This window comes from Tupaia chinensis, unplaced genomic scaffold (genome assembly GCF_000334495.1).
Source record: "Tupaia chinensis unplaced genomic scaffold, TupChi_1.0 Scaffold145396_1, whole genome shotgun sequence".
Taxonomy (NCBI): domain Eukaryota; kingdom Metazoa; phylum Chordata; class Mammalia; order Scandentia; family Tupaiidae; genus Tupaia; species Tupaia belangeri.
Window position 1 is genome coordinate 5,557,485 of NW_006205257.1, and position 10,071 is coordinate 5,567,555.

General features: G+C 48.0%; 1 protein-coding gene across 2 annotated transcripts in view; it reads left to right on the top strand.

The window, feature by feature from the left end:
* LOC102469438 (protein C19orf12 homolog) overlaps nucleotides 1-10,071 on the top strand; it is a 17,756-nt gene continuing 7,685 nt past the window's right edge. The window contains exons 1-2 of one of the 2 annotated variants that reach the window (XM_006168001.2): nucleotides 1-20; nucleotides 8,638-8,807. In XM_006168001.2, coding sequence (XP_006168063.1) covers nucleotides 8,648-8,807 — 160 coding nt within the window. In that variant the 5' untranslated portion in view covers nucleotides 1-20; nucleotides 8,638-8,647. Of the gene's footprint in view, nucleotides 21-8,637; nucleotides 8,808-10,071 lie in introns of those variants that run through there. The other variant, XM_006168002.3, reaches the window with a different exon arrangement.

A 10,071-nucleotide genomic window follows, 5' to 3' on the forward strand; every position in this document is an offset into this window, starting at 1 on the left:
CGCCTCTCTCCCGGGTAAAGGTGCGCTGCAGGGCAGGGCGGGGCGGGGGTCCTCACCGCAGCGCCCAGCGAGGGACCGGGGCGTCCCAGGCGCGCCCCCAGAATGCCGCGGAAGGCTGGGACTCCGTGTCCTGCCAGGAGCCCGACCGTAAGGTGCCAGCGTGGACACTGTTAGGGCATTCATTCCCCATATGGAGAAACTGAGGCACGGAGTGGCCAGCGGGCCACCACTAGGCACAGCGTTGGAGTTAGAACCCGGATGGCCAAGCCCTGGCCTGGCTGGTGGTCCTGCGGCCCCGCCTCCCACAGTGTGTGTGTGTGTGTGTGTGTGTGTGTGTGTGTGTGTGTGTGTTTGTATTCGGGGTGGGGGTGGGGCGTATACACGCAAAGCCAAATCTGAATTCCTGAGGGCAGTACACCCAGCCTTTGCCCTGTGTGGAGAGGATCAGGGCGCTAGTGTAGACATGATCAAGAAGGGTGCTCATGATTTTGGAGATTAGTTTTGGTGGGAGAAATAGCTTCCCTAGCCTTTTACAAAAGAAATAGGGGTCTTGCTTAAGAAGTCTTTGCCTACCCCAAAGTCTCCCAGAGTCGCCAGTGTTATAAAAGTATTAAAAATTGTAATGGACACTAGAGACAAAGTGGAAAGAGAGTGTGGAAGGGGAAAAGCATAGGAAATTTGGGGGGGAAATGGAGAGGTAAGACACTTGTGGGACACAGACAAGGTTTATTATCTGTTGATGAGGATGTGTATGGTGGTCTCAGCTGGGCTGGTCTGAGGTTTAAATCATGCTGGGTAAAGTCTCTTCACAATCTAAATGATGTATAGCGATTTAACGTGTGCACAAAGAAAAAAAGAAATGGGTACTGGGAGAGGTTGTGAGGTGGCCTCTTGATGGGCCAGGTAGGTGCGTTCCCTATGGGATGGAGGGGGACGTCCTGCTAGGGGTGTGTGTGTGTGTGTAGGGGTGTGTGGGTGCCAGCCCCTGCTCTGTCCTGGCCTCCACTGCTGCACAGAAAGACAGCTCTTGGAATCAGAGGTGTGTGTGAAATCGGATTTCTAAATCTCACTGGTGAATGCACTAACAAACAAACAAAGGGTTTTCTGGGCTAAACTGACAATGTTTGGGAGGGGCCCACCTGTGACCTTTGTCCTGGTGCTTAAAGGTGTGGAAAGATAAGTTCTGAGAGGCCACAGCAGAGATGTGTAAATCTTACCAGGGGCAGAGAAAGTACGGAGGATTCCAGGTGAATGCGATCACTCTGAATCTTAAGAGACTTCCCTTTTCCGTTAGTATTTAATTAATTAATTAAGATTTTTGCCAAAGGTGTCTGAGTTCCCTAGGAAGAGACAGAAACAGAGATAGAGGAAGTGAGAAATCTCCTCCCAGGGGAAATGGCCTCTCTGCAATCCCTTCTCCATTCTCCTCTTGGGAGAGTAGACGTGCTTGCATACACATGCGGTGTGATTTTCAAGCTGCTGGGTCCGGGCTCAAACTGTGGTCAGCCATGTGGGAGTCCAGCACCTTAACCATTAACACCATCTGCTGGTCCCTAGCATTAATTTTTTAAGAGCAAGATATGGGACCAGCAGATGGCGTAATGGTTACATAGCTGTACTCCCAGGTACTTTAACACGGTTTAAGTCTTGGACTTGCCATCCCGGACTCAGCTGCTTAAAACTTACACTAGGTGTGTGCGCATATGTGCTCAAAATCCCAAGAAGAGAATGGAGGAGAAGGGACTGCAGTCCAGCCATTCCCCTGGGGGGTGATTTCTCACTTTCTGTCTCTCTTTGTCTCTCTGCTGAGCACACGTGCCCTGTAGCAAAAATCTCAAAAAACCCCAAAACCCAGGATCTATGAAGGTCTCTGTTAGCTCTGAAGCCCTCCTTACAAGCTCATCCAATCAGGAGACTAAGCTGCTGTTACTGAAGGGCTTCTCTCCCCCTGTCTGCACCTCCTGGGCCAGCCTGAGTGCTTACAGGAAACCAGGGCTCCAGGGTGGCATTGCCTTCCCTGTCTTGGCAGCTGGGCTTCTCGTAATCAGTGCTTGTATTGAGGACAAATCTGATTCTCATAGTTGTGATGGGGGTGAAAAGGGGGCTACACTCCCAGCCCTCTAAGGTCTGTCCATGCCCTCCCTCCTCAACCACGTCCCTGTCATTTAAAAGACAGCGTTGGGGTGGGAAGGAGAAGCAGGAGAGGACTCCCTCTCAAGCTGACACGCCTGGAGAGTTCAGGAAGCTGAGCTACTTCCCGAGCTCAGGAGCTGAGGTTATAAACATTTCTTCCACAGCAGAAGTTACTATGTTCTAACTGCTGAAATGATTCTTGTAAGGAAATGAAACAAACTTTCTTTCCGATCAGGGCAGGTGTAATACCACTTTGTCCCCATGGTATGGAATTTTTATTATTATTATTATTATTGCTATAGGATTTGTGTACTCACCAGAAAGACAGAGACAGAGACAGAAAGTGAGAAATCACCCCCCAGGGGGGATAGCCACGCTGCAATCCCTTCTCCATTCTCCTCTCAGGGTCTTGGGTAAGCATACACCTGCTCCCAGCATGAGTTTTAAGCTGCCACTCAGGGACTCGAACTTCAGTCGACTGTGTGGGAGTCCAGTGATATAACTGTGACCCCATCTGCTGGTCTCTAGAAAACCCTTTCTAGGAGGGGTGTCGGGGCACTGGTGTGGAAGCCAGCCGTGCATACCTAGCGTAGCAGAGCCTAGGGTCTTCTCATCCTAGGAATAAGAGGTCTCTGCATCTTCTAAGAGGACTTTATGAGACTTGGGCTGTCCCTCCTTTTTTCCTCAGAATTCACAGATGAAAAGCTGCGTATAAACCAGGGCTAAACTAAAAGGTGCTTGGATATTTTACAGGTGGACTTTTAGCTTCTCCAAAGGTTTCCCTGTGAAATTAATGTCTTTGGTTATCTTCAGGCGTATGGGAAGTACAACTCATTTTGTCCATGCGTGTAGCTTTTCAAGACCATGGCTACTAGGTAAGCAGGTAATGCCCTTCATCTCTCCATTTCCGGGTGGCTTCTGCCATGTTCAGTCCTTCAATGATGTCAGCCCTGTCATCATATGATTTTATCACCACGACACTGGTGGGGAGACAAATCTTCTTTTATTTCATTTTATTTATTTATTTACTTATTTTAATTTGACCAGAGACGACAGAGCGAGAGAGAAAGAGACAGAGAGAAAGTAAGAAAGCAAGCCGCCAGGTCTGGGACTTGAACCGTGGTCAGCCATGTGAGAGTCCAGCATCCTTAACCATCTTGCCACCTGCTATACCTGGTGGAAGGACAGATCTTGACCACTGGAAGAGTGCAAGAGGCCAAGAGAAGGAAAGAGGAAGAGGCATTCAGTCTGGAAGCAGAGACTCTGGGCCAGGGCCTAGGAGCCAGGAGGTGTTTTGGCAGACCCAGGACACAAGACAGCTAGATCAGGGACAAGCTGGGCTGAGTTCTTGTCCCGTCCCTTGGGCAGCTTTTACACAGGCCTGCCCCTCCGCTGCTTCTCATAGCCCATCTGCCCAGACACATCCGGGGGATGCCTGCTCACAATTTCTGAATGTGAGGACTGAAAGAAGGTGTCAGAGTCCGGGTCATGCTCTCTTAGAGCCTTTCGCTCAAAGTGAGGTCAGAAAGCCTCCTGGGGGCTCGTTGAAAATGCAGAATCTCACTACCCCGACTAGCTGTATGGGACAGGATTTTCAGTGGTTCCTACGCACCTGTGGGGAGTCACAGGTCTAAATACAGTCAGGTGTCACTCATCGTCATTACGTGAGCACCGTGGGGTGTCTTTACACAACCCTAGACAGGATAGCCTCCTACAGCCCTGGGCTCTGTGGTGTAGCTCAGTGCACCTAGGCTGCCAAGAAGTACAGCGTGTTAAGGGACCAGAGACTGTAGGCAGTTGTGACACGGTGGTGAGCGTTTATATATCTGAACATGTCTGCGTGTAGAAAAGGTACAGTAAAAACACACTGTGAGGGACCAGCGTCATGATGGAATGGTTATGTTGTTGAACTCCCATGCAGTCAACAATAGTTCAAGTCCCAGACCTGGCAGCTTAAAACTCAATGCTGGGCACCTGTGCATATGTGCCCCAAATCTCAAGAGGAGAACAGAGGAGAAGGGATTACAGTGTAGCCATCCTCCTGGAGGGGTGATTTCTTGCTTTCTGTCTCTCTGTCTCTCTGGCAAGCCCATGTACCCTATAGCAAAATATCCTCTTAAAAAAAAAAATAAAGACAGTATGAAAGATTAAAAAGTCAGCGCCAGCAGGTGGTATAGTGGTTAAGGTACTGGACTCCCACATGGCTACTGTGATTTGAGTCCTGGACCCGGAGGCTTGAAACTGATGGTGGGTGTGAGTATGTCCTCGTGCGCCTAAAATGTAAGAAAAGGGCCTGTGGCATGGCCATCTACCCTTGGGAGATGATTTCTCACTTTTTCTCTCTCTGTCTACTGCACACACCCTTCAGCAAAAATCTCTCTGAAAAAAAAAATAATTAAAAAACGGCATAGCTGTATAGGTCACTTATCTAGGGGAGAGCTTTCAGGGCTGGAAGTCGCTCTGGTGAGTCAGTGAGGGAGTGTGAAGGCCTAGGACGGTACCTGAACACGGCTGTAGAGTTCATAAACACCATCTCCACATCTTGTAAAAACCCACTTTGTGGTAACGTGGTGGCTCTATGGACTTGAGAGTACAAGTTTACTTTAGAGAGTTCTGGTTCTAGGTGAACCTTGGGTCAAAAAAAGCTAATGTAACCCAAAGATATTGAGCCTGCTCCAAACTTTCTCAGTTTATACATTTTTTAAAAGAATTATTTTATTTAACTTTATTTATTTATTTATTTTCATTTGACCAGAGAGAGACAGAGCGAGAGAGATAGAAAGTGAGGAAGCAAGCCACCAGGTCTGGGACTCAAACTGCAGTTGGCTCTGTGGGAGTCCAGCGCCCTTAACCACCACACCATTTACCGGCCCCACTCAGTTTATAAATTAATCTGAACTTCCTGTAATTGTTTTACTTTATAAGCTTCTCTCTCATTCTTTTTTAGTTTTTTTTTTTTAATTTTTTATTTAGTTTTTTGCTATAGGGTATATGAGCTTGTTAGAGAGAGAGGGAAAGTGAGCAATCACTCCCCAGGGAGATGGCCACACCACAACCCCTTCTCTACCATTCTGCTCCTGGGATTTGGGGTATGCGCACACACACACACACACGCACACACACCACACCTGGCGTGGTTTTTCAGGCCGCCAGGTCCGGGATCTGAACTATTTGCAGGATAGGAATCCAGTGCCTTAACCACTACACCACCTGCAGACTCCAGCTTTTCTTTTCTTTTCTTTCTTTTTTTTTTTTGAGTTATTGACTCTTGTAGTAATACATACTATATAGCTACAACTTTATCTTCTTTCCTTTTATCTTTGTAAGCTTTTTTCAATATTTAAAATAGTTTATTATTTTTCTTTTTTTAATTTTTATTTTTTATGTATGTATTTATTTTATTATTATTTTTTTTGGAAAGGTTTTTGCTATAGTGCATGTGTGCTTGCCAGAAAGAGACAGAGACAGAAACTGAGAAATCACCTCCCTGGGGGGATGGTCATGCCGCATTCCCTTTTCATCCATTCTCCGATTGGGATCATGGGCACACGCACACACACGGGAGTCCAGCAACATAGCCATTATGCCAACTGCTGGTCCCTTGGAGAGGTTTTCGCTATCGGGCGCATGTTCTGGCCAGACCCAGGAGAGGATGGCCACGCTGCAATCCCTTCTCCTCCATTCTCTTCTGGGGATCTTGGGCATGCATACACATGTGCCCAGGGTGAGTTTAAGCCATTGCGTCTGTACTCAAACCATTGTCTACTACATGGGAGTCCAGAAACATATCCATTAAGCCAACTGCTAGTCTCAAAATAATTATTTTGACTACATTTTTTTTAAGTTTTAAAATATTTTTGTTAGAAACTAAGGCTCCCACACATTAACCTAGGCCTACATAAAGTCAGGCTCATTGAAATCACTGTTTTCCATCTCCACATCCTACCCAATGGGTGGGCCATGTTGAACAAAATGAGATTAAACCAAGCACGAGAGTAAATGATACAATCCAGAGATGTGGCGAACACAGGCTGTAGGAGGTGCTTCTGCATAACACAGCATACTGTTTATAGTGCATTTTAAAAAGGTTTTTGCCATAGGGTATGTGCACTCAGTGGAGAGAGACAGAGAGAAAGAGGAATGAGAAATCAGCCCCTGGGTGGATGGCCACACCGCATTCTCTTCCTCATTCTTCTCTTGTGATTTTGGGCACACACACACACACACGCGCGCACGCACCCTGCATGATTTTCAGACTGCTCAGTTCGGGGCTCAAACTACAGTCAACTGTATAGGTTTGGTACCTTAGCCACCATGCCACCTCTTGACCCCTATAATATATTTTTTTAAATGAGTAGAAAGAATACATTCTGAAATAATGATGATAATATAATACATGAAGCAGTAATTGATTGATTACATTGTCATGTATTATGTGCTATATTTACTTGTATGTGCTATACTTTTTTCTGAGAAATATTTTTGCTATAGGGGGCATGCACTTGTTGGAGAGACAGAGACAGAGAGACAGAAAATGAGAAATTATTCCCCTGGGGGGATGCCTACCCCACAATCCCTTCTCCTTCATTCTCCTCTCAGGATCTTGGGCACGCATGTACATGCACCCATCATGAGATTCAATCCTTAGGTCTGGGACTTGAACTGTGGTCGATGACGTGCAGGTCCAGTGGCATAACCATTGCTGGTCCCTTACTTGTATGTGCTATACTTTGATATAACTGACAGTGCAATAGGTTGTACCCCAGTGTCACCACCAACACATGACTAATGTGTCACAGTGCTGTGACAGAATAGCAACAGTGTCCTGGGTGACACATTTTTCAGCTACAATATAGTTTTTTTGGAGAGGTTATTTTTGCTATAGGGTGTGTGCGCTCACCAGACAGACAGAGAGAGACAGAGAGACAGAAAGCGAGAAATCACCCCCCCCCCCCCGGGGGATGGCCATGCTGCAATCCCTTCTCCTCCACTCTCCTCTCAGGATATTGGGCATGCACGCACACACGCCTGGCATGAGTTTAAGCCACCGTGTCTGGGACTTGAACTACGGTCGACTACATGGGAGCCCAGCGAAGTAGCCATAATGCCAACTGCTGGTTGGAGCTCCAATATAGTCTTAAGGGACCACTGTCGTATATGTAATCTCTCATTGACTGAAAGGTCAGTGTGAGGTCTGGTTGTTTGAAAGGTCATTTTGAGGTGCATGACTCTTTATCAAAAAGAGGAGAAATGACGGGGACTGGAGCACAGGAGATGTCGCACCTCTCTTGGGACTCCAGAGAACTTGTAAAACCCTGACATTGTCATAATACAGTGCATCTATGGATTTGAGAGTATGATTTTACTTTAGAGACTTAAGGTTGTAGATGATCCTTGGGTCCAAAAAAGCTTATGTAACCCAAAGATATTGAGCAATTCAGCCTGTTCTGAACTTTCTCAGTCGAGTTCCTTGAGCAGCTATTTTTAGTGTTTCTCTCTGGAAGGAAAAAGAGTGTGTTGGTGCAAAAGGAGAGTGCGGATGGAGTTCTAGGCCCAGCCGAGTCTCTAAGGAGGGGCACCATCTCAGCCTGGCCAGGTAGCCCATGGGTATGTGGTTCTCCATTCTTGCCCACCCCACGGCAGGGCAGTGCCCGCCCTGTTCTCCTGCCATTTCCCACCTGCAGGGCACACTGCTTACTGACCCCAGAGATGGCGCTCAAGGTCCATCCATCTGTCTATCCATATCTCCTGCAAATTCCTGGAATTCTTTGATTTATTCATTCTCTAATTGCTTCATCTTACTGCCTCATCTGGTCCCCAAACTTAATGTCCCATGTGTATTGACTTTCTAGAGCAATTACCTAAGCACGCCAATGATGTGTGTTCATATCAGATGGTTTATTTAGAGCCATCATGGCTGAGAGTCTGTGATGTCCCTGACACTTACCAAACACTTCATACCCACTCTCCTCATAGGAATCCAGCCTGCAGGTGGTTTATCTCAGTCTTGCTCAGGGTCACATGGGGCAAATAATCCCAGATTCCTGCCCTTTCCCCTTCTCTGGCTCAGCGTTAGCTCAGATGCCCTGTCACACACAAGAGGACACGTGGCTGGGACTTTCTGGTCTCTGCCTGGCTTTGTGCAGAGGGGATTGCCTGAGCCAGGTGAAAGGCCACTGATGCAGGAGAGCTCAGACTTGCCTCTCTCGTGATGAACTAGTAGAACGTGTGGCCGGGGCTGCTCCCTAGTCTGTCATAAGTCAGAACTTCATCAGAGGGCCAGGAAGACCCCTCCACTGCTTCTATTTACGTATTACATAACTGCTGCCCCGCTCTTTCTGTGACAGGAACTTCCCACTGGCTGGCTGCTGTAGGCCATGCCCATGGTGGAGCTATGGTTATCTCTCAAAAGGAGACCCTTCCTCCGAACTCTAGGAGGAGTAACTTTTGGGTGGAAATGCCCTTACACTCACTAAAACACTTTCTCTGAAATTTTCTCCTAAGGCCCGCCAGGATGCCCATCATGGTGGATGACATCATGAAACTGCTGTGTGCCATTTCTGAGCAGAGGAAAATGCAGGCGGCTGTCAAACACTCTGGAAAGGGCGCCCTGGTCACCGGGGCCGTGGCCTTTGTGGGCGGGCTGGTCGGTGGCCCACCGGGACTAGCCGTTGGTAAGTGCCATCGTAGGAACAGCCTGTGGGTATCATAAAAGGGCCTTGGAAACCGCAGGAAGGAACAGCCTCCTAAAAGTGGTGCCCGACAGCAACGCCCTATGTGAGGAGTTTATGGTTACATTTGCTCCTATGAGATGATTCCTGTATAGAACTTGTCCTTTTTTAAATACTCATTTCTGGGGGCCAGCAGGTGGCATAGTGGTTAAGGCACTGGACTCCCACATGACCGACTGTAATTCGAGTCCTCGACCTGGCAGCTTGAAAATAATCCTGGGTACATGCGTGTGCATGCCCATAATCCCAGAAAGAAAATAGAGAAGGGATTGCAGTGTGGCCATCCTCCCGGGGGGTGATTTCTCAGTTTCCCTCGCCCTGTTTCTCTATCCCTCTTTGGTGAATTCATAGGCTGTAAGACAAAAACCTTTAAAAAAAAAAAAAAAGAAAGAAAAAAGACACATATTTTCTATGTGCACATCTCAGGAGCACAACGTGTTCTGGACAAAGGCATCTGTGCCATCCAGGCACCTTTCCTCAGGGCTGGAAGGCCAAACTGAACACTCAGGGTGCTGGCCCTGCCCTTCCCCCAGTTTGTCCCAAAGTGTCACCACCACCATCGTTACCACATGACTTCAGACGGGAGCCAGGGAAGAAGTTCGGGTTGCTGAGCATGTAGTGTGAGCAGACGCTGTGTGGCCGTTTCCCAGAAGCCACTCACTTAGAAGGAAGTCCCCTTCCTGAATGCCAAAGTCTAACGCAGAAAAGCAACACCGATGAGAAAACTGCTGTCTCCCGGACCATGTATCCCTGCCCGCTGGTTTAACTTCCTGCTTCTGTTTGGGAACTGGTGTCTGCCATGAGTGAAGGATTCAGTAACGTCCCCGTTGTTCTTTGCAGCTCAGATGAAGTACTTCCTCTGGGTCAGTGGCAGGAAGAAACCTGGTCCCAGACCTTGAAAGACCTGCCTGTCCTAGAGCTGTGGCCCACAGGCCAGTACGGAGTCAGAGACCTGGCCGCCATTCAGACCTGACTGGGGAAGGGGCTCGCTAAGGCCTCCCTTGAAGTGGCCTCAGACAGATCCCACAATGCAGTTTAGCTAAGTGTTCTCATGACAGCAGGAGTTCTCTGCCACACAGGGCGCTGTGGGTATTTACCAAGTGCCTGCACCATACTGGATTTGGGGGCCTCGGCGGGCTCACAGTTTGGTGGAAGCCTGCCTGTATGGCTTGCAGCCTTCACGTGAATGTAGCCTGGAGAGGGAAAC